This window comes from Mesocricetus auratus, unplaced genomic scaffold, assembly GCF_017639785.1.
Source record: "Mesocricetus auratus isolate SY011 unplaced genomic scaffold, BCM_Maur_2.0 Super-Scaffold_100044, whole genome shotgun sequence".
Taxonomy (NCBI): domain Eukaryota; kingdom Metazoa; phylum Chordata; class Mammalia; order Rodentia; family Cricetidae; genus Mesocricetus; species Mesocricetus auratus.
This window is the reverse complement of record NW_024429221.1, coordinates 1,597,906-1,622,273: the sequence shown is the minus strand read 5'-3', so window position 1 is coordinate 1,622,273 and position 24,368 is coordinate 1,597,906. Positions and strand designations below refer to the sequence as shown.

General features: G+C 46.5%; 1 protein-coding gene and 1 long non-coding RNA gene across 4 annotated transcripts in view; both read right to left on the bottom strand.

The window, feature by feature from the left end:
• The window catches only part of Slc36a4 (solute carrier family 36 member 4), a 34,937-nt gene extending 19,460 nt beyond the window's left edge, over window positions 1-15,477 (bottom strand). For 2 of the 3 annotated variants that reach the window (XM_005084038.4, XM_005084039.4), the window contains exons 1-3: window positions 15,364-15,477; window positions 1,883-2,006; window positions 914-1,004 (exon numbers count right to left, since the gene is read on the bottom strand). In XM_005084038.4, the coding sequence (XP_005084095.1) occupies window positions 914-1,004; window positions 1,883-2,006; window positions 15,364-15,409 (261 nt within the window). In that variant the 5' untranslated portion in view covers window positions 15,410-15,477. Of the gene's footprint in view, window positions 1-913; window positions 1,005-1,882; window positions 2,007-15,363 lie in introns of those variants that run through there. The other variant, XM_013123577.3, reaches the window with a different exon arrangement.
• Window positions 15,478-18,471: 2,994 nt separating this feature from the next.
• Window positions 18,472-21,646, bottom strand: LOC121135882. The gene is made up of 2 exons (XR_005872988.1): window positions 21,404-21,646; window positions 18,472-18,804 (listed from the first exon to the last, which is right to left on the bottom strand). It is a non-coding gene; the product is annotated as an uncharacterized LOC121135882 (long non-coding RNA).
• Window positions 21,647-24,368: the final 2,722 nt, after the last annotated feature.

Here is a 24,368-nt window from a genome sequence, read left to right as displayed (position 1 = left end):
CAGACACTCGGCACAGAACATGGAAAGCAATGTCATATCCTTAGCAAAGGAGGACAAGTCTATGGCATCAGTGTCCTACTAGCACACACTTACATACGCTTGTCTAGACACGAAATATCCTTAACCTTCTATACATTGCTCTTAGAGAATCCACATGTGTGTCGGGGACAGTAATTAGGAGATAATTGTTTCTAAAAGTGGTTCATGAAAAGTTTCAACTTTGTACTCGCCAGACTCAAAAGTGATATCTGGATTATGATAGGTAGCAGAACCAGGCCAAGTTCATCTGAGCAATAAAAAATCCATTTACTTTATACACGGGACTGTTAAACCCAGAAAAAATGGACAGCTACAATCTCCATGGAAATCAACCCATTTAAAAACATTTATGTCTAATTTACTTCATCCATGAACCTGCCTCAACAAGGTTCTCAAATGTAGCAACTAGAGTAACTGTCTCTAACACTGTTTTCATATTTGTGTTTAAAAGACGTTGTTACTCATTTCAACTATTTTTCTTGGATATGAATACTGCATACTCACTTATTCTGACTCTAAGATACTAAGGAAGTTACACCATAAAAATAATCCATTCCCTTAATCCATTAGTTGCTGTGGGTACACTGCTTAAGACTCTGACAACCCCCCAAAATGGGTCACACCCATGTCAGAAATCAAGAACTGGGTAGGTTTGAGAGTCTGTTAAACACAAGCAGTCATGCGGAAATGAAGACACTAACTCTCACTCTGGGTTAGACGCCATGATTACAGCTCACATAACTGTATCAGAACAGCAGCCAAAGGCCATCTACTTGTCGCCTGACCACGTTATAGTGGCGGAGGCGAGACGGTGCCTTTAAGTCATTTTCACTGACAACGAGCCATCTGGAGTGGAGGGCATGGACAGACTTACCACAATGCCAGCGTTCTTTATTGCCAAGGGGAGCCCCAAGAGGCCAGTGCCGATGTTCCCCTTCAGAAGATGCATCAGGGTCTGCACAAATCTGCAAAGTGACAACAGGAAGGTGACGCATTCAACCTAGGGACCCGGGCGACAAAGCAAATAATGGTTCTCATGCCACACCACCCAGCAAAAAGTCACCACAGCATCGAGTGCCATCTTCACTCAAAAAACGCTAGTACAGAGAATTACCGTAGAAATTAAAAGAAATAATTTAAAACTGGTTCTCCTAAGACACTTCGCTGCCATGGTGTCAAGAACAGTGAGGATCTGGCTGGTAAACCAGGACTTGCTGGCACTGTGTAGGTAATTATGGTTCTAAATATTTGATCTATGACTGTCACCCTAAAGGGAAGTTATAAAAGAAAAATTATTTATACAAGTTTTAACACTCTCCTCAGGTAAAATAACCACTTGTATTATCATGAGTTCCCTCATGAGCATCCATGACTTTCTAGGAGGTGACTGGAGGATTTTTCCTTGACCAAGAAGAAACAAACTGAAATTAAGAGAAGCACAAACTTCAAACTTGTGAAACAAAAAATAACTGCCTAGAGTTATTCAGTGGTTTTTTATTACATTTTTTTAGAAAAGAGCTTGCTCCACATGTCAACCCCAGTTCCCTCCCCCTCCCCTCCTCCTGCACCCCTCACCATCCCCCCAGCCTCCCACCCTATCCCCACTTCCTTCCGCAATTTTTTTTCTTTTTTTTAGTTTATACCTGATCAAATTTCAGGTGACTGTGCTTAATCACTAAATCACTTCTAAAGCAAGAATTCAATGATGACGAGACCCCAAAACAGGGTTTCTAACACACTCTGCCAGGAGCTTGTCTCCTAATCCTGCACAAGCCACTCCCCACTCCCACAGCTCTTCCCCTTGGAGAAGCCATTCTTCCAACAGGCGACCCACGACACTCACGAAATCCCGTGCTGCCCGTCGAGCTGGTAGTGCTTCTGCACAGGCAGGAGCATCTGTTCCTGCTCCTCGTCCGAAGTCCCATCGAAGTCCTGCTCATTTATTAACGGCCTCATCACGTCCATATCTACAAAAAGGGAACAGTCCTGTAACCCTGCTTGTGAAGCTGAGGTAAGGCTGTAACTTTTTAAATGATAGAAGTATCAGGCTACAGAGACGAGAAGACTCACTGGATAAAACAATTGACCCACACGTTTAAGGGCCCGAGTTCTCATCCCTGGCACTCACAAAGAAGCCAGGCAGCCATGGTATCTGCCTGTAACATCTGCACCAGGGAGAGATATACAACAAGCTGAATGGCTAACCAGACTAGCAAGATACCATAAACTCTGAATTCAGTGAAAGATGCTATCCCAATAAAGTAGAGAACAACCTATGAAGATACTCAAGATCAACTTCAGACCTACACAACACACACACACACACACACACACACACACACACTCCTACACTCTGCACGCTACACACACACACACAGGTAAATGTGCACCTACACAGTGCAAGCATGAATACACTGAGCACACACATGCATGTGCACACCCATATATGCAAGCATTCCAACACTGCACATTACACACTATACACACTTTCAAGCATGCCTACACTCTGCACACACACACACACACACACACACACACACACACACACCACACACACTATGTATTCACTGAAGCTGAGTAGTTCACCTTAGCCCCTGAGTCTTGATATTGTCACAAAGGAAAAACCAGACTTACTTTCTGGATGTTCTATTGGATTATACACAGTGTAGAAGAAAAAGCTTAACTAATATAGAAAGCACTTCTTGTTTTATCCACATGAAGTTTACAGGATGAGAAATGTGAAGAAATAATCAAATGCATTTTCCATATCTGGTCAGAGTCAAATCACACTTAATAGGTAAACAATCATGTTTTTAAGCACTTCAAATTACAACCACTGCAATGTTAAAAATTATAGTATCAAAATGTTCTCTTCTTTCTAACAACTTCATGTGACTGTTCCTCACTGTCCTCTTACTGCAATGTCAATCACTAAATCTGAGTTAATTAAGAATGAAATACAAAACATAGTGTGGTGGCATGAGCCTTTAATCCCAGCACTGGGGAGACAGAGGCAGGGGGATCTCTGTGAGTTCAAAGCCAGTCTGGTCTACAAAGTGAGTTCCAAGGCAGCCTAGAACTGTTACACAGAGAAACCCTGTCTTGAAAAACAAAACAAAACTCTGTCTCTAAAAACAACAAACAAAAAAATCTGAAGTACAGAGATTTTAAAGGTAAACACTTTAATCTACCAACTCGCAGTAATCTGACATACCGGGGGATGGAGTACTTATAGCTAGAAATGATCAACCTTGCTCTTCAAACTCTTCATTTTAGAATAATTTCAGGTTTAAATTTGCAGTAACAACCTAAGTACTAACACTTGTGCATTCTTTGCAGACGTTTTCTGATTTCCACCATTGCTGCAGTTGCTTTTTCCCTCTCAAATGCAGACTCGCTTCCATGACGTGACCTCAGTTTACCCTATGGCAACATCCTTCCGAAGAACTAGAAAGGTCTTGAAATTCCATACTAGAGTTCTCACTTTCCCAGCTGCACCAATTAATTAACTCCTCTGAGCTGTTTCGGGACAGGAGGTCCAGGGCACGGCCGCAGACTCGATTGTCCTGGACTGCTCTGCTGGTCACCTCGGTCACTGTCTTTTAGGGTGTCCTTAGTCCTCCTCTTCTCCTTAACTTTTTACTATCTAGGGGTTTTAAGATTCTGTGCATCTGCATGTGGTCTGGGAAAGAGTGAGTGCAGTGCCTGTGTGGCCAGCAGGAGACACTGGATCCCCCTGGATCAGGGAGGCCGCGGACTTTTAGAAGCAGCGCCTAGACAGGCAGGGCAGGTTCTTGGGGTTCACAGCTCGGCCTGCTGTCTGCCCCGTCTCTACTTCCTGGAACACTAAGAAACAGGCAAGCAGCTCACACATGCTCCCACCAGGGCAGAGCCACCTGAAGCCATGCTCCGACTGCCATCACGTTACCCCTGCCACGATGATTTGCAGCCCTTCTCCTGCTGACATCTCATGCTCTGTTTTCAACTGCGCTGTTTTTTGTAAATGCTCTTCCCATTATGTCTTCATCTGCACCTCAGATTTAGACCTACGGTCAACACGGCAGTCACTACAGTTCTCTGACAGTTTCCTCAGTCATCCAGAAGTTTATACCAAGTAGAATGTCTCAGAAAGGCCCTGCAGGGCTTGCTAACAAACTGACATGCTCCACCCCAAAGTTTCCGAGTAAGGCCGTGAGACCCGGATGTGCCGGAGACTCTCTCGCTGTGAGGACAGGGTCCTAGCAGATTATTCAGGAAAACTCACCAATACATTATTCTCTGAGGATCCATTCTTCACTCAAAATTTAGCCTCTCCTCTGCTCCCCGCCACCCTCCTTCATGCCCTCCCCAGCCCTTCCTTAAGACCTCAGTCTCCCCTCTCACGGTGCCCTTTCTAAAGTTCCATGGCCTCTACTACTGTCCCCAAAATACTTGTACATATATAAAAAATAAGATTTAAGATCCACATATGGGCAAAAGCGTACACTCTTTTGGAGTCTCTTTCACATAACATAATTTCCGATATCACATTTTTCTACAATTTGTCATGACTGTATCTTTCTTAAAGCTGCATAAAATTCTGTTGTGTGGGTTTGTTTGTTTGTTTGTTTGTAATTCGTTCATCTACTGATGGACATCAGTGCTGGCTCCATTTCCTAGCTGTTGTGGATACCGTATCTCCACCAAAGGATGATTAAATCTTTCGGGACTCGACACAGGAATAGCGTAGCCACGTCATGTGGCCGTTTTTACTTTAGTTTTTTGTCTGTTTTAGGAAAATCTGTGGCATTTCCGCAACAGCTGCACCAACTCACATTTCCACCAGCAGCAAGGTGCTCATTTCCCGTGTCCTCATTGGCTCTTGCCGGCGTCTGCTGTCTCTGCGCTTGCCTAATGCTTCCCATGACCCAGCTATCTAAAGGGCTGGGTATAAAAGCCTCAGCTCCTGCTTGGCTTGCCTTTCTATAGCTTCTGGTATTACAATGCCAGACTCATGTTTTCGATCATTAAGTGATTTGTTTGTCCTAGAGAGTCTAATGATCTGCCTGTATCTTTTTTCTTTTTTAACGCCTTATTGATTCTTTGTGGATTTCACATCATGCACCCCAAAACCACCCATCTCCCCATCCTTTCATAGCCACCCTCTGCCTTTGCAACCTCCTCTGCAAAAAAAATTAAAACTAAAAATATTTTTTCTTAAATCTCATCGTGGAGGCTGTAGTGTGCCACCATTAGTCACAAGGTATACCCTGCAGACTACACATCTTTACTTGCAAATCTTCACTGCAATGAGTCACCGGTCTAGTTTGAGGCTTTCGGCTCCTGCTACACTGCGCTTCTTGGTGAGCTAGGATGCAGTTCTGGGATGCAGTGACTCATACAGGGAAGAGGCACAGGCACTAGCACTTGTGTTTGTCACTGGCTCTATGGATGGGCAGTGTCATTCATCTTTTCCCAAGGAGCAAAACCAGCAACCGCCTTCACGTCTCCCGTCCCAACTCACTTCATGCACAGACCGCCTACCTGCCCGTCATTTCCCTCCCATCACCCCACCATCTACTTACTACTTCCCAGCACACCCAGCCAGGCACGGGGCCTTGGTGTTAGCTTTGTGCTGCCCAGTGCACCTGGGCCCAGCTAAGTCTGGACTGGGTCGCGGTGTTTCAGTGTCCAGGATCTGTGTTTCTCTAAACTTAAATTTAAATTTATTTATTTGTTTGTTTTACAACTCAACTACAGTTTCCTCTCCCCCCTTTCCTTCCATTCCCCTCCCTCCCATTCTGCACCTCTCTCCTCCTCTGCTTCTGTCAGAAAGGGGCAGGCATCCCATGGGTATCAACAAAGCATGGACTATCAAGTTGCAGTAAGACTAAACACCTTCCCTCGTATTAAGGCTGGGCAAGGCAAGTATGAAGAATAGGTTTCCACGAGCCACACAAACGATTAGGGACAGCCCCTGATTCCATTGTAAGGAGTCCCACAAGTAGACCAAGCTACACAACTGAGATATGTATGTATGTATGTATGTATGTATGTATGTATGTATGTATGTATGTGCCTAGGTCGGTCACATGCAGGCTCTCTGGTTGTTGGTTCAGACTTTGTGAATTCCTGTGAGCTAAGTTAGTTGTTTCTATGGGTTTTCATACAAGATGTTCAATCATACCACAAGGAAGCTTGCTCATGTATGTTCATAGCAGCTTTATTCATAATAGCCAGATCCTGGAAACAACCTAAATGCCCCTCAACTGAAGAATGGATAAAGAAAATGTGATACATTTACACAATGGAGTATGATTATGGTGTTAAAAACAAAGACATCATGAAATTTGAAGGGAAATGGATGGAACTAAAAAACACCATCCTGAGTGAGGTAACCCAGACCAGAAAGACAAACATGGTATGCACTCACTCACAAGTGGATATTGGCTGTAAAGTAAAGGATGACCATGCTACAATCCACAGACCCAGAGAGGCTGGGTAACAAGAAGGGTTCAATGAGGGAAGCTTGGAGCTCCCTGGGAAGGGGAAATAGAAGAAATCTCCTGGGTGGGATGGGGTCAGGTGGGGATGGGAACCTGAGGGACCAGGTCAGGGGGTGAATGGAGGGGAAGAGTGTACTGAAAGAAAAGGGGGACATTTCTGGGGTCAGGTAGAAACCTGACACAGGGGAAACTCCCACAAATCTACAAGGATGATCCCAGCTAGACTCCTAGCAATAGTGGGTACAGCAGCCTGAACTGGCCCTCTCCTGTGATCAGATCGGTGACCACCTCAACTGTCATCAGAGAGCCTTCATCCAGTAACTTATGGAAGCAGATGCAGAGACCCACAGCCAAACATTAACCTGAGCTCAGGAATCCTGCTGAACAAGGGGAGGAAGGCCTGCAGGAGCCAGAGGGGTCAAGGATATCACAGGATCTGTTTCTTGATGATCCTAGTCATGTCGCCCGCCAGGCACAAGCAGCACTCTCTCGCCCGCCCTTCGCAAGGGTGCTCTCTAGCTGACTCTCAGGCTGCCATGGCTGCCGGCACCATCTTGATTCTGCTCTACCTGTGTCTTTAAGGCCCAAATACTTTATTATGGGTGTCTTGACCTGGTCATCCTGAGGCCATTTCTCTGGGAACTGAATGGGTCTTCTCGACACACTGCTTCTGCTATTATTTCTAAAAATGTACCTTGGATTATAATTCTGAATACCCGCAGGTTCAAATGCTCTCCCTTCCTTAGGCACGCCAACTGCATGCACGTTGGCTCCCCTCGCCCATCCTTCCCTTCAGCGCCTTCCTCTCTGACCCTTTTGATGTTATTCTTGCTTCAATTTCTCTCTTTTTAAGGACACATCACTCTTTTATTTCACTACCTGTACTTTCTTCTCTGCTTTGCATCCCCTGTTCCTAAGGCACCTCACATACGAGGATCCTAAAGCATGAAGCTCAGCTTGTGCCTTGGATGAGGCTGAGGAGGAAGCAGCATGTCTTCTGGGTGAATTACTATCTCTGCAGGGCCCCCAGTTTTCTCTCCCTTCCTCTCCCTTCACCATCCGGTGTGGGGAGCCTCTCCTCTCCTCTGCTCTGGCGAGCTCTCCTCTACAAGCAGTCTTTGCCAAGGCTGCCCCTACTAATAATAAAATTAATTTCCTGGCCTCAGGCCCTGCACTGCTTACTAACTTGAAGACCAGATCTCTCTGTCCAGACTCTTGGCACTTTAAGAAGTTCACACTGAAGGTGGTTTCCAATGTTTCTTCCTAGGTCTCTACTCCCACCCTTCACATATCCTGATACTTCCCCTGTCCACTCCACGCTGTGCCCCTGTCCACTCCACGCTGTCCCCTGTCCACTCTCCACGCTGTCCCCTGACCACTCCACGCTGTCCCCCGTCCACTCTCCACATCTGCAACTTGATAAACAGGTTTCCCTTCTCTGCTTCTCATGTCTTTGTGCTGGTAGTACCCTTGGTCTCCCTGCACTGTTCCACAAATCATTTACTTTTGTTCCTTACTAAAGTCACAGGCTTGGAACTGATGGCATTCATAGGTTAGCTCAGACAGTCCAGTCTAGCTCCACCTGGAGTACAGCCGATGGATTTTTAATGAGGCCCTGGTTTTCCAATACTGGGAGGTACTTTAAAAGTCTATGCTTACTTACATCATTCCTCCTGAAGTGATATAATTAACAGAGAGGCTAAAAGCAGCCAAGCTATGGCCACTTCCAAATTCCCGTCATCCATCTAAACTCATGAGGACTTTTATAATAATCCAGACAGCACCGCCTGTGTCTTTGGGTGGTTGTTCTGCCTCTGTCATCCTCCACGTTTATTCTCCACGGGTTACTTGGTAGGGTTGCCTTGTTTCTTAGCCTCTAGTACCAAAAAATTTACAGGCTAGACCTGAATAGAGTGAAAGCTCACCAGGGGACAGCTAATTGTTTCTCCATGGTAGGTCTACTGCGACACCATCTCATAATTACCCCAGAAACATATTAGAATCAGTTATATGTATCCTTTCTTAGCAGATCTGATTCCTTTCCTGTTATGCTCCATACAAAGCAATGTCACTGTTTCCCCCCACAAAACCATCACTGCAGGTTCCTGAGAATAGCATAACAAAACAGGACAACAGAAGTGAAGCCTGAAATGTAAGTGTAGGGAGGGTGGATTCCTCTCAGGGCCTGGGGAGGCTCTGCCCCAGGTCTCTGTCCTCTGTGCCATATCATACTTAGTGCCCCATCTGTGAGGATACCAGTCCCCTGCCTTCCACAGCAGGTCCCATCTGGAATCAGAAACTTCCTGAGATACTGGTTCAACAGATGACTTCTGCCTAAGTCCCCCATCTGTGAGGATATCAGTCCCCTGACTTCTACAGCAGGTCCCATCTCGAATAAGAAACTTCCTGAGATATTGGTTCAACAGATGACTTCTGGGGAAGTGAGTGAACCCCATCAGCCATCCCTATGATTTTCATCAGCTCTGTTTTAATGCCTCAGTGCACCCCACTGCCCTGTGGGCTCTTGACTTCATTCACTTTGACTAGCTCAGCTATCCAAACTACCAGTTACGCCTACTTTCTAATTTCCTTCTGCCCTGGGCTGTGGCCGCAGAGAGTTCACTGTGTTCTCCATAAAGACAGCTATCACTTCCAACATTTCAAAACCATAACCAGCTATTATTTGAAGCAGGCTGCTGGAGAGATCACAGCGGCCATGAAAAGTCAAGGAAAAGGTAAGTTCTCTCACAACTTTTAAAATGTATCAACTCTAAATGAGAAGTTTGCTTTTACTGTACAGATGGGGAATTTGCTTTCAGTAACTTTTTTAGATAAAACCTGGGAATCTAACCTACAAGTACCAAACGACTGTAAATAGTAGTTTTGTAAATTATGGTTGACTTTCAAGCCAGCATCACAACGTTTCCTTGACTCTCACAGGTCAGCTGGGGGCTCCCTCCCTCCTATCTTAGGTTGTTCCTCTTTTCCCTGGTTCTAAAATCATTCTCAGTGTTCTAAGAGTCCAGAAAACATTATCCATGACTTACCGGGGGGAAAAAAATCCTTTGCTCCATTTCTTTGCTTCCAATCCATTTTCTTATCCCTAATACTTGGGGATCTTAATAAAAGTTAATTATTCCAGGACACTCCTCTGACTTTCTCATAGCAAGATTTAGGGGAATTAATTTATAAAAGTTGAACCTGAGAGAAGAGTACTTAACGGCTTAGAAACTCAGGAGTCTGCATGTATGTATTACTTTGACTCTTCCAGTGAAGCAGAACTCAGTGGCATGACGCCCGGCCTCTGGGCTTAAACGATGTCTAAAAGCAGCTGGAAGGACTCCGTAATTTTCCCTTGTTTCAGAATTCATCACTGGAGGAACACCGCATACTAAGAAATATTCATTTCCTTTAACTAAACTAAACACAGGTGAAGGGTCAAATTCTAGAACCGACTATATTAGTCTAGTCTATATTATTGTATTAGTCTAGGACACAGAGTAACTCAAATCTAAAGAATTAAAAGACACTCAAATGCTACCATGAGGAGAGCTCAGCTGAGAATTCCAACCTAAAATGTTCATTAATATCTCATTCAACCAGAACCTCTACGAGTGAGATCTGCCACAAACAAACTCCGTCACTTACAACTCTCAAGAACTCCATCAATCACTCACTATGCAATGAGAAACTATTTTGTTCTGAATTTCAGGACACAGTATGTAAATACAATAATAATGGCTTGTGTTTGACCCTCCCCCCCTACAAAATGCAATGATGTTTTCTTGTGGTGTCTAGCGCAAACACTGGCTTTGGCCAAGAGACCACCCAGCACACACCAGACCTGAACCTCTGCCTGCTGATGACAAGACATTTAATAGTGTACCGTGTTTAATCTGATGAGTCCAACACACTGCCACCTCACCAGATAATCAACACAAAGAGTAGGGTGTGTTACATCCTGTTTTACATACTAAGTACCTGAAATCCAGGGTGTTTTTACTGGGATGTACACACTGCAAATACTCAGAGACCAACCTCAGAGAGTTTGAAGCAGAGGAATGAAGTCAGCTGGACGACGTCTTACCCAGAGGCCTCTGGGCCTGCTATACCATACACACAATGAAACTCACAACTTCTACGTCCCAGAGCAATAGACAATGAAATGAGACAGCAGCCACGAAGCAAGGGTCCCACTCCACAGTACATGAGCCACCCCTTGCTAGGATTTCAAAGTGCTAATTTGACAAGAAATTAGAGCTAACTTAATAAAAAATAATTGATAATGAGCATGATGAGCAAACTGTCCAAAAAGACTGAGTTTGCCAAGACAGGACGTTATACTAGCTAAGGGGAAACGGAAATAGAAACTAATGCAAAATTCACCCTTCAGGAGACCCAGGGAGACAGATCAGCAGCTAAGGGTGCTTGCTACCAAGCCTGAAGACCTGAATCTGATCCCTGGGACCTACACAGGACAAGGAGAGAACTGAGTCCCACAGTTGTACCCTGGCCTGCACACGCATGGGCACACACACACTCTCAATGAATCAGTGAATCGATCCTGAAATAATAATCATGATACCTAAAGACCTAACGTGGCAACAGATTTAACGGAGTTAAAAGCACATGAAATAACATCTGAATACTCTACATCAAGCAATTAAAATTACATGAGCATTCAATGTAGCTTACTGTTATTTGCTGGTGTTTTGATATACTTTTTTGGCCAAGCAGTAGATTACACAGTTCTGATAAAAGCTGTGATAAAACAAATAAAATAATGCCTTATAAAATACTAGTAAGCAGTGGATTTCAAACAACTGGGGCATAAGCGGATAACTTATGTACGAATAAGAAACACTCACCTGATTCAGAGACATACACCTTACACGTACCACGTGCCATGCACACTAACATGAATGAGGCAGACCATGGATGCTCTCACACGTCACCCCGACTCATGCAGCCTCGACTGCCTATCCTAAAATAGCTTAAGCTCCAATTGTAGCTTAAGACTGACAAACTCAGCAATATGTATTACAGCACTCATTACTTTCATGCAGTAATTCTACTTCTGGCAAGCTACTGATAAAGATTACTGCCAAAGCATAAAGTCTCGGAACTTGCCAAGTATACAGACATAAGCAACTTACTCTACCCACTAGGGCACAGCCCCTCTATAAAATACAACCCTGACTTCACGTCGTGGTTATAGGTCTCAGACAAACAAGGGTGGCCGTAGCTTACGGCGAATCAGGAGAGAAACTGTGTATTCATCCTACACTGCAATGTTTTAAAAAGTAAGGAGGAAATGAAGAGGAAAATATTCCAAAGAGGGAATAAGCTAACAAGGGTACAGATGGACCACAGAGCCATCTGTATCCTCTTTTTTCTATGAAAGTGTTGCAACATTTACTGATGTTATATTGCTCTTATTATAGGAAAGCACTTATGTGTTGGCAATGAGAGTAAGGCAAACTACACAGGATTTCTTTATGAAAATTAGCACAACGTTGTCACCTAAACCTATGGACCCCTATCTGGATTGTGAAGTAAGACTACTTTACTCCTGTGGTTGAGAGAACAGTATGTAAGAAACGGTCTGGAAATGCCCAGTGACTTGTGACATGAAACCCAGCCTTTGAGCTAGGAAGTCTGAACCCTCATCTCCAACAATGCTACCCACAGATGCCCAATGATAAAATGCCTTTTACATTATGTAACACTCATCAGGACACACAGAGGTAACAGTGTTACAGCACTTCCTAAAAACACTTCCCTCTGAAGCCCAGCCTTTGAGCTAGGAAGTCTGAACCCTCATCTCCAACAATGCTACCCACAGATGCCCAATGATAAAACGCCTTTTACATTATGTAACACTCATCAGGACACACAGAGGTAACAGTGTTACAGCACTTCCTAAAAACTCTTCTTGCCATCCCAACACTGCCTCATAATGGCAGAGCAGGTTTGTATCCATTCTTTCTTTCTCCCTCCCTCCTCCTTCCCCTCCTCTTCCCTTCCCTATCCTCCCCACAGCTTCAGTGCTTCCTACCTGCTGACAACTTCCAAGCTTTCTCCCTAGACCTCACCTCCCAGTAACTCGACACATGAACAAGCTCTCAACCAAACTCCTCATCTCCTCTTCTAACCCACGTGGCTTCACCCATCAAACAAGCCACCTCTTATGTGGGAGTCACTTCTAATGTTGGTACCAATTTTTTTTTACTTCATTAAAAGTATAAATAAATAAAAGGTCTGTGACTTCTGTCAGGTGGCCTCCAATCTGTGCCCCAGGGATTGCTGTCTTTGGGCTGCCTGAGTATCTTCCCAGCATGGCAGCTGGCTTCCCTTCAATGAGAGAGCAGAGAGAAGGCACAGGGCCTCTTACAGCCTAACTCTGAAGTGGGGAATCACTACACCGGCCAAAGGCTGCTCATCAGAAGTGAGCTGTTAAGTCCAGGACATACACAAGGGAGAGAAAACAAAGCCCCTTCCTTGAAAGGGAAACATAAAAGGCTGGACACATTACAGAACTTCTGGAAGCCCTCAATCCAAGGCACCTTCATTCCTCAGACATGCAGGTCTTTGGAGCCTTCCTGTCTGCCTTCACCCAGTATCTTGGGAAACCAAGCGTCTACATCCTAACGTGACAGTCTAATCACCTCTCCTTTTCCATCAGGGCCGCCACACAGCTCTGAAGAGCATGCTGGTCTTTCCTAAACGTGTGGAATGTCCTCCAGCTTCTGCTTCTGCCCCTCGGTCCATTCTTCACACGGAAACCAGCAGAAGCAGGCTTGATTTAGGACTGCCTTGTTTTTCAAAACAAGGTCTCCTGTAAACTAGGCTGGCTTCAAACTTGCTATCTGGCAGAGGATGACCCTGAACTTCTAATGCCCCTCCCTCTACCTCCTGAGTGCTGTACCTCTATACCTAGTTTATGTAGGGATCAAACCAGGGAGGGCTTAAGGCACACTAGACAGATACTTTAGCAGCCTAGCTGCATTCTGTTGTTCTTTTAAAACCTAACTCATGCAAGGCCCACCCTCTGACCCTGGCACTTGTGCTCAGGAGGCAGAGGCAGGCAGATCACTCCGTTCCAAGACAGCTGGGGATACACAGGAAGGCCTGTCTCAAAAATAAACAGATAACTAGCCCTAATTCAGTCATGCCTCTGTAAATGCTCAGCCCATCCTCACTTCAAACTCCCTTACCCCGCTCTTCTTCCACAGCCCCTGTCACTGACTGATATAACTCTCTGCTCTTCACTGGCTGTGTCTGCCCACTAAGCACAACAGCCAAGGCAGGCGTCCTGACGGGGTTGGGGCTTGGGGTTGTTTTTGGAAGGGGGATGTCTTCTGTGCCCTAAGCTACACAGTGAGACCCCCACCTCAAAATTCAAAAAAAAGAGGGCTAGGGAAGGAACCAACATGCTTTTCCAGTTAAGACACACACACACACACACACACACACACACACACACACACATATATGAACATTTTTCCATATCATGTTTAACAGCTGGGCAGTAGATGACTGTATGGCTAAACCACATGCCCATGGCCTTTCACTGGACATTTGGACAGAGACAGTAACTGCATCCACCCTATCACAAATTCTGAAATGAACGTCCTCTGGCAGGTGGGTGTGCGTGCGTGCGTGCGTACGTGCGTGCGTGCGTGCGTATGTGCGTGCGTGCGTGCGTGCGTGTGTGTGTGTGTGTGTGTGTGTGTGTGTGTGTGTGTGTGTGTGTGTGTGTGTCTTGTCAGAGGATAATTTGGGGGAGTCTATTCTCACTCCCACAAGGCAGGAACTCTCTTGTTTCTGTGGCTGGTATCGAAGTCAATGAGTGAGTCTCCTGCCTCTGTCTCCCATCTTGGGATCCAGTGATAACAGACGGCTCTCAATAAAAGTTACTTTACAAATGACAGTCTCCACCATTGTCGTGGCATTATAGAAAATAACTACAAGGCGCTGGCAGGTTATTACAGGAATGCCTGCCTATAAATTACTTTACAGTTATGGTTTAACTCAGCCTCTTTCTGCGGGGTCAACACCCTGCATGGGCTTAGAAATATACCCAAGCGCAGTGTGCAGCTGGGAGGGCATCATTTTATCCTAACCCTGGCTTGTTTCTCTCTCTCTGACAGCAACAAAACAGAAGCAAGCCTTCCAAAACCGTGGAAGCAGAGTGCAGGCGGGTCACCACCCAGGTGGGTACGTCCTGGTCCTGTTCTCCCTGGCACCGACGTGCACCCCCCCCCACGTTAGAACAGTTGGGGGAGCAAAGAGTCAAATGAGGCTTCACCTGGAGAAGCCCAGTGTTGAGATCCAGGCTTAGCAAAGAAAACAATGGCAACTTCCTTTAGACATCCTGGAAAAAACCCGTGGCAGAGGCCCCCGCCTCCCTTTGACGTGGACAAACCGGGCGACTCCCCGCACTGCACTGGCGGGCGGAGAGACAGACAGACGGACACACCCGCAGACTGGCGCCGACACACACGACGCAGCGCCCTGCGGGGCCAGGCCGGGCCTAGGGACCACCTGGAGGCGCTGGCCCGGGAGGAGCTCACCCCGGCCGGGGTCCCAGGACCCACCAGCCTCTGCCCGGGGTGTCTGAAAACCCCGCCACCCACCAGCCTCTGCCCGGGGTGTCTGCAAACCCCGCCACCCCGCCACCCCGAGCTCGTGCGCGCGCAGGGACGTCCCCGCCGGACGCGCGAGACACCGGGAGCCCGGATGCCGCCGCCGCCGCGGAGGCCCGCACCCTGGACCGCGAACGCGAGAGACGCCCCCCGCGTCCCGGGGCCGGGCCGAGCCCCCGCAAAACACCCACCGAGCTCCTCGCATCCCGCCGCCTCCGCCGGCGCCGGCGCTTCCATCCCTCGGGGGTCTCCAGGTCGCCGCCGCCCGCTCTGCCGCCCGCACCGCCGAGCATGCGCAGAGCCGCCCCGAGGGGCGGGGCCCGGGCCCGGCCGCGACCGCAGCCCACGCGGGACTGCGCCTCGCGAGGGGGCCGGCGCGGCTCCGAGAGGCCAGGGAGCGCGCCTCTGAGCCCCGGGAGCGCGCCTCTGAGCCCCGGGGCTTGGCGGGCACGAAGACAGGGCCCCAGACCGCGCAGAAAGCAAGCGGGCAGCCTGCAGTCCCCACGGCCCACGGTCTTCCCCGTCCCGGTTCACAGGCAGCTTACGTGTTGTCTCCAGCCCTGGCATCTTACATGTAGTCAACGGCACTGGCGTCTTATATGTAGTTTACATGTAGTCTCCAGCACTGGCATCTTATGTGTAATTTACATGTTATCTCCAGCCCTGGCATCTTACATGTAGTTTACATGTAGTCTCCGGCACTGGCGTCTTACATGGAATATACATGTAGTCTCCAGCACTGGCATCTTATATGTAATTTACATGTAGTCAACGGCCCTGGCATCTCACATGTAGTTTACATGTAGTCTCCAGCACTGGCATCTTATATGTAATTTACATGTTATCCCCAGCCCTGGCATCTTACATGTAGTTTACATGTAGTCTCTGGCACTAGCATCTTACATGTAATTTGCATGTAGTCTCCAGCCCTGGCATCTTGCATGTAGTGCACACGTAGTCTCCCGACACTGGCGTCTTAAAGACAGTTGACACTAGGGTTCCGGCTCAGGGAGGTGGCCCACACTGCCACGCACTACACACATTGCTGTGTGAGAGACAGCGCCATACAGTCTGTAACCCACCGTGCTCCCTGTCCATGCAGAGGGAAGTCACTTCACCCACGGCAAGCAGGGGAGGAAGTCACTTCACCGATGGCCAGCAGGGGAGGAAGCCGCCACTGTAAAGGGAACTCAGCACGCATGCCAAGCAGGCCTCAGGTGGACGCCGATAAATATATGAGGGATCCACAGAGAAAGCATTCTTACGGTTAGAAAAATACTTAGTTTTGAGACTGAAGACTTACTCAGATAACTCAACACTGGGAAGAGGAGGCAGGCAGTTTTCCGGTGACTTCAAGGTCAGACTTGGATACATTGAGAGTTCCAGACTTGGATACATTGAGAGTTCCGAGACAAGTTCCAAGGCTGCATACACAGACTCTGTCTTACATAAAATTAAATTTTTAAATGCTATCAAGTTAACACATGTCTGTAATCCCGGCTGGAGGTTAAGGCCAGCCTGACCTGCATGAGATTCTCTCTCAAAAAATTTTAAGTAATTTAAAAATTACCTTTGTCACATCACAATTACTTCATGTCAGGACATCACACAAAACCTTTTGTTTCTTGCCTGTGTTTGGGGGTCAGTTCTTAATCTGGGAAGTCTCAATATCTAACACACTGTGATTTTATTAGTGGACTGAACCCAGACTGCCCTGTTCCCATAGAAACATACATACCTCTTTCCTGGACCGACCCCATCCTTCACAAACAGCACAAATGCAGCAGAGACCTTGAGCTGCTGGGACCTGTATGGATGGCTGGGTCACTGGCTAGAGGGCAGCAGAGATCTGTGTCAGATGTGATAGCCTTTGTTTATCACTAAGCATCAAAAAGTCATGGCCTTTAATCACAGGCCTTTAATCACAGGGCGTAGGGGAGGCCAGCTGGACTGAGATGGGCTTCCGGGCTGCGTTTCTTTACTGTGATGTGAGATAAACCAAGGGATTCAAGAGAGCTATGCTATCCCACATCACTGCTTAAAAACGCCTTCCTGCTCCAGGTCTTACGAACGGAGGCGATAGTCCCCTGCATCCAATACTGACGGAATGCCTGAAACTGTGGGTGACATAAACACTGAACCCTATGTAAGCTAACAAAAGACACGTGTGAGATTGGCATCGGGACATCAGGCTTGTTCCTAAAGGTCACTTGGAAAGGAGCCCTGTGGTGCCAGGACAGTAGGTAAGATAAATCGAGACGCCGACTGAGTACTGGGAAGGTGGTGTATACAGCACGGATGCCCGACGAGAAGACCCACAGGCACGCAGAGGATGGCAGGACAGTGTGAGACTTCACCACAGCATTCAGAGTGTGGTCTCAAGTTGTAATTTGTGACTTCCTTTTTTGCTGTTGTTTGGCTTTCCGAGACAGGCCTTTAAATCTCTGAGTTCAAGGCCAGCCTGATCTACATATGGAATTCCAGTCCAACCAGAGTCATATAGTGAGACCCTGTCTTGAAGGAAGGAAAGTAGGAAGGAAGGAGGAAGGGGGTGAGAAGGAGGGAGGGACGGAGGGACAGAGGGAAAAGAGGGATAAATGAATTCAAGCACTTCTGAAGAACACCGAGCACCTTGTAGGAATTCTTCTGCATTCATGGGACACTAGAAAATTTCAAGTAGCAAGTGTGGGCTTGAGGGCTGCCAGAGGAGGATCATGGATTGGAAGGCAGACTGAGCTATACAGCAAGCCGGATGGGGAGGGATGGGGGAAGAGAAGGGGAAGCTGGCTGACAGATAATCTTAATTGCTGGTGTGGAAAATGGCAGAGGGCTACTTGTGGGGAACCTGCTTCAGACTGGGGGCGTTGAACAGCTGGATTCTGCTTTGGGAAGAGTTACCAGGCATGTGTATGGAGAAGACCATTTCAGCCTGCCTACTAAGTATTGTCTATTTTGTATTTTAAAGTGGCTTCACCATATGCTGATTTCCCGGAAGGAGGAACAACCTTCTTCCTAGCTTCTGAACAATGCTCATGTTCTATCTAGGGTTGGAGCTAGGAAACACAGTGACATTCCCTGGGACATCCCCCACTGTTGCTGATGGCACGACCTTTACTGCAGTATCTTTTCTTACTTAACTTTCTATGACTGACTTATCCAGCTGATAACTACGCAAGAAAAAAATGATGCTTATTTTGAAAAGGCTCCACACTGTCCTCACAGAATTTTTTCATGACTATATCATCTCTACTGTGTTAGTTAGGGTTTCTGTTGCTATGATAAAGTAAATTTGCCAAATGTAACTTGAGGAGGAAAGAGTTTATTTCACCTTGCAGTGCGGAGGTCCATCTCTGGGAAAACCCAGGGCAGGAACTCGGAGGCAGGAACTGGAGCAGGAGCCATGAAGAGTACTGCTTCTTGACTCGCTCTGTCTGACTTACTTATGCTGCTGTCTAATAGCTCCCAGAAACGTCTCATCGGGAGATGACGCTGCCCACACGGAGCTGGGCCCTTCATCAATCAAGACAATAACCCACAGACTTGTCAAAATGGAGGTCTTTTCTCATTTGAGGTTCCCTCTTCCCAGACATGTCTGGAGTCGTGTCAAGTTGACGAAAGCACAACCAGCAAGTCTACAAAACAAAGCCAGAAAAGCCAATAATGTGGGAGCAGAAAGCAGAACAAACAGACAAGGAAAAATTAAGTGTAGCATCCATCCAGCAGATTTGGAATCGGAAAGACAAAAGAGAAGGAAAACCAGGAATTACACATCAGAACTGAAGAACACTTATCATTGAAGGGCGTTTGTTTCCAAAACTGAACAGACCACTGACCACCTAATACAGCCAATGAAAATCAACTTAAGTCAAGACATATTATTATAAAACTTTAGAATAATGAAAACAATACAAAGATGCTAAAAGTTTTGCCAGTTTAAATACGAAAAGGCATTGGAGAGAGCCCCGTGGCATAAAGTTCACCTGCCCACTCAGCAAACATCAAAGCATCGAATTCCACTTTTCAAGGAAAGCACTCTAAAACTAAACTCTATACCTCCCCAAACTGTGGATGTAGTAAAAAAATACAAGAAAGCTTTAGTACAATATAAATGCTTAGCCTGGACATCTCATGTACTCTGTTTTAGGGAGCCCTGGAGGAATGTTTCACCAAAGTTAAGGAGTAAACCTAGTTAGAAGACATGGCAACCATGGAACCAAGCCAGGAGAAGAAATCCTAAGAGGATCACAGACGACAGTTGCATCTAGAGAAATGTCATTCTACCCAGAACACCAGGAAGGAATGAAATAAATGGTGAAATTAAGAAATAATCTGAAGTTGTGAAATTGAGCAAAGGGATTTTTTTCCTCTTTTGGGAGGGCATCAAAAGACTTTGCTGCAGAAAAGACAAGGAGAAAGTGAGGGACCAGATAGACATGCAGACAGACAGGAGAAGGTGAGGGGCCAGGTAGACATGCAGACAGCAGCTCCAGTTATCATAATGTTGATTTTTTTTCTGTTTCTTTTTTCTTTGTCTTTTTTTGAGACAGGGTTTTTCTGTATTGTTTTGGAGGCTGTCCTGGAACTCGCTCTGTAGACCAGGCTGGCCTCGAACTCACAGAGATTTGCCTGCTTCTGCCTCCCGAGTGCTGGGATTAAAGACATGCGCCACCAATGCCCGGCTTATCGTAATGTTAAAAGTATAAGCGTAGCACATGAGATGCCTTGGCCATGAGTAATACACAAAGCCATATCCAAATAGATCATGAACAATGGCAAATGTGTTATGATTCTGTAGATGTAGAGTTACATAAAGAAGCTAAGTTCTTCCTTTTCACAGATATGAGGAAACTGTGATAAACAAAACTGAAAAATTATTGTGTGCTTCCAAGAAGCATGGAGGCAAATACAAAATGAAGTTACTGAGAGTTCTCAGCAGCGGCCTCTCTCAAAACACAATTATAAGTAGAGAAGTAGACAAGACTCCATCATTCACTATCAGTCCCATTTGATTTTAAGCTATGCACATGGAAAAATACTAAATTCCCAAAAGAATTATCAACCTCTACAAATTATTAATTTTTATTAAGACAAATATCCCAGACAGTCATCTATAACATGAAGCTTATTAATTTTAAAAATCATACTGTTTCTTGTTCAGTAGTTATTTTCAAATTCTTCGGTATTTTGGAGGTGATGTTGATTGTGATAGTGTTGATGTTGAGGGGAATAAGGAGGGGTGGTGTGTGTGTGTGTGTGTGTGTGTGTGTGTGTGTGTGTGTGTGTGTGTTGTTGCTGTTTATCTCGGTACTGAACCCAGAGTCTTTTATTTTTTATTATTTTTTTATTTAAGTTAGAAACAAGCTTGCTTCACATGTCAATCCCAGCTCCCTCTCCCTCCCCTCCTCCCCACCAGGCCCTCCAGCCCCCCCATCCAATTCCCACCGATCCCCAGGGAGGATGAGGCCCTCCATGGAGGATCTCCAGAGTCTGTCATTTCATCCAGGGCAGGGCAAAGGTCCTCCCATAAGAGTCCAGGCTGAGAGAGCATCCTTCGCTGTGGGATGGAGCCTAGAGTCTTACTGCCGAGTAAGCTTTCTGCCAGTGAGCTATATCTCAGCACATTTTTGATTTCCTTCTTGAGACAGTTTCACTAAATTGCTCAAATTGGTCTCAAATACTCAATTCTACTGCCTCATTTTCCCCAGTAGCCAGGATCTCAAGTATGTATTATCATGCCCAGCACAAAGTCATTGCTTCAATGCCAGCCGTCTCAGTGGCTAAGGACGTAAGATGATGAAGAAAATGTGTTTTCTGGAATGTCCTTTAAGTTATCGTACTTAGAATCAAAAGAAGCACACATATTTATTAAAGACTACTGACCTAGGAGCTGGGGTGATGGCTCAGCAGTTAAGAGCACTGACTGCTCTTCCAGAGGACCTGGGCTCAATTCCCAGCACCCACACAGCTGCTCACAACTGTCTATAACTCCAGAATCCAACATCCTCACACAGACATGCATACATGCAAAACACCAATAAAATAAAGATAAAGGAATCTTTCTTTAAAAAGATTACCGACCCATAAGTGACAGGTTTAAACTAATGCTAACTCACCCATCTGGGACATCCCTCTTTAAAACCATTTCCATGTAAAAGTTTGCGAGGGAAGGTAAGTGTTTCACAGGCCACAGGCTGGGAATTTAAGGCAGGGAGCACGGGTTGCTATACTCACTGACTAGGAGGGTGTCCTGGGGAAGCGCGACACAGCTGTGAAAGAGGAAGGCTACGCTGAGCCGTGGCCTCACAGTGGTTTGCATTCCGCAGACCGGAAGGGCTCAGTGCGCTTGCTCGGAATTGTGGAGCAATAAGCACCGTTAACCTGCAACCGTGCCATGCACAACGGGGCATGTAGGGTGCTGCTGTTGGGGCAGTCTTCGGACACTCACACTGACACATCCTGGAATCTTCTAAAAGATCACATGTAGAAAGCCTTGAAATGTTTTCAGACCTCCCACTGTTCTCAAAGGTCGAACTAGATTCTGGAGTTCACTCTCCTTACTACGGGGTTGTGACAGAGCCAGGCGTTACGCTATTATAGCCTTCCCCAGCTAGTGCCCACTTCCAAGCAAGCTCAGCCCACTTTCTGCCTAGCTCCTTGCCCTGGGCAGTCACCCCGCTCTACGCGTTCAGTGGCTCAGGGTAGAGCTGAGCTAGGCTTTCACCCACACTGCACCCTCCTTAGAGAGTGAAGAACACAGTGCCTCCCGAGACCCCGACCTAGGGAGCTCTGCCTTCCCATGCTGATTTCTCTAAACACCTGCTTTCCTAATTAGCTGAGCCTTCAGGAGGCAAGTTCCATTCCGTGACTGTCTGCTCTGGGGATTGGAACCTGAAATTAAGCCGTCCGCAAAGAACAAGTGGTGTGAGCCTCCTCCAGCTGCAGACTGCTGTCTTTCAATTGCACCCTCACACGGCAGAAGGAAGATAAGATGGCTCTCTGGGGTCCTTTTTATAGGGGTATCAATCTTGTTCATGAGGTTTTCAACCTCATAACCTCTCAAAGGCCGTACTTCTTGTCACCATCCCATTGGGACTAGGGTTATACGTCATTGAACCCACTATGCCTACTCACCAAAAGCAAGAAAACAAACAAAACAGGTAAACAGTCCTTTCCTTATTTCACTTTCTTTAGTTAGCCTCTCCATGTACCTGTTTCCTTGTAAAGCCTATACCCACGCACACCCATAGCCCTATTGGTTTCAGTGGCGGGCAATGGATAAGTTACGGAATTATAACTTACAGTTTGCTGACTATAGCTAGCATACTAAGTGATCTTACTACATATGCATAACACAAGGATACCAAACAAGGTGATGGGTATGTTAGCTTGACTATGATAACCATCTCACAATGTATAGTGTTTGTCAAGATACCACACACAACTGTAATCAGACTTATTTATTTAGTTAGTTTTGTTTTTGTAGGGCAAGGTCTCTTGTAGACCAGGATAGCTTCAAATGTAAACAAGGCTATCCTACAACTCCTCCTCCTCCTGTCTTCACTCACCCTTAACACACACACACACACACACACACACGCACACACACGCACACACACACGCACACACACACGCACACACACACACACGCACGCACACACACACGCACGCACGCACACACACACGCACGCACGCACGCACGCACACACACACACGCACGCACACACGCACGCACGCACACACACACACACACACACACACACACGCAACCTTCTAGGATTACAGACGTGCACCATCCTACCTGGCTTACATTCCTTCTTTTTTTTTTTCAGTTATAAAACTACACAGTCAAACAGGGGGAAGCCAAACCTGGTGGCACAGGCCTGTAATGCCAGCTACTTGGAAGGCTAAGGCAGAAGGTGGCAAGTTCAAGGCAAACCTGGGCTACACAGTGAGTGAAAGCCATTCATTCTGTCTCAAACAAAACTAATACAAAATAGGGCTGAGGCTCTAGCTCAGCCGTAGAGCGTTTGCCTGGTGTGCAGAAAGAAGCCTTGGGGCCAGTTGCAAACATCACAGATAATGTATCAAAAAAGCAGAGGTAACACGCTTTAGACTAAGCAACTTGCCCCAAGTCTCACACCTGTAAACCAAATGCAGCTGTGCCTCTAGCAAGGTGTTTACCATGCTCCTTCCCAGCTTCTCAGGGTCCTGTCCACACCCCCCCTCCCTGTACATGTGTAATCACACATTTCTGCGAACTTGTCCTCTTGGGACCAGTGAAAGATTAGGAAGGTCACTGTGGAACCAGGTGAGTAACTCTGCTGCAAGTGTCGCCACTAACACGCTAGCATACTATTTGCTATACACAGAAAGTGACTCGCAGTAAGAGCCGGAGAGCACAGGGGTGGCTGAAACAGCTCGGATTTTAATAAATGTGTGCTTTCGAAGGCTCGGGTGAGACAGAACACACCCTAAAAGTTTTCCCGTTCCATTATAAGCATCATATCTCGGTTAAACTGTGAGGACATGACTTTGCCAGCTCTGTCTTCAGATCAAACTGTTGTCCTGCTGAGCACTGAAGCCCAGGATTCCTCCGGATGCTCAGATCCTCCTGTGTAAATTTAACTTTCTGTTTCGGGATCTTAACATCAAGGTCTGGCTTGGGATTTAATTTCACAGGTTGTGCCTGTCAGCTTGTATGTAGCCCGCTCTCATCACAGTTCAAACGGAGTGCATGAAAGACTTCAGATAAGTAGGTCACTGGAGAGCCGTGCTATGCATGGGGAAGCCTGGAATTGCTGGATCCAAAGCTCTCTCGTGCTCATCTGAGGCGGACGCTCATAACTTAGTGACAGTGTTGTGAATATCAGCCCCGCTGGGAACCACAGCTCCGCAGGGATGCACAGGTCCCCAGGGATCCTCATGAGGGAGAATGAACACCAGCATAGGACCCCTGACGGCATAAGAGAGCTTCAAGAAGAAGTTCCGGTCCGACAGTCACATCCGGGTGTACAAAGTTCGCGCCACCAGAAGTTTCTGGGACTTGAGGCGTTTCAGAAAGAGACGGCATTTAAGATGGGGGGGTGGGGCTACCTGTTTCCCCTGCAGGTGGTTGCAGCCAAGCACTGCGCTGTTTACTGAGTGCTTCCCTGCCAATCTTGTTGTAGTTCGTTATCTGCTACATCCAATATTTACA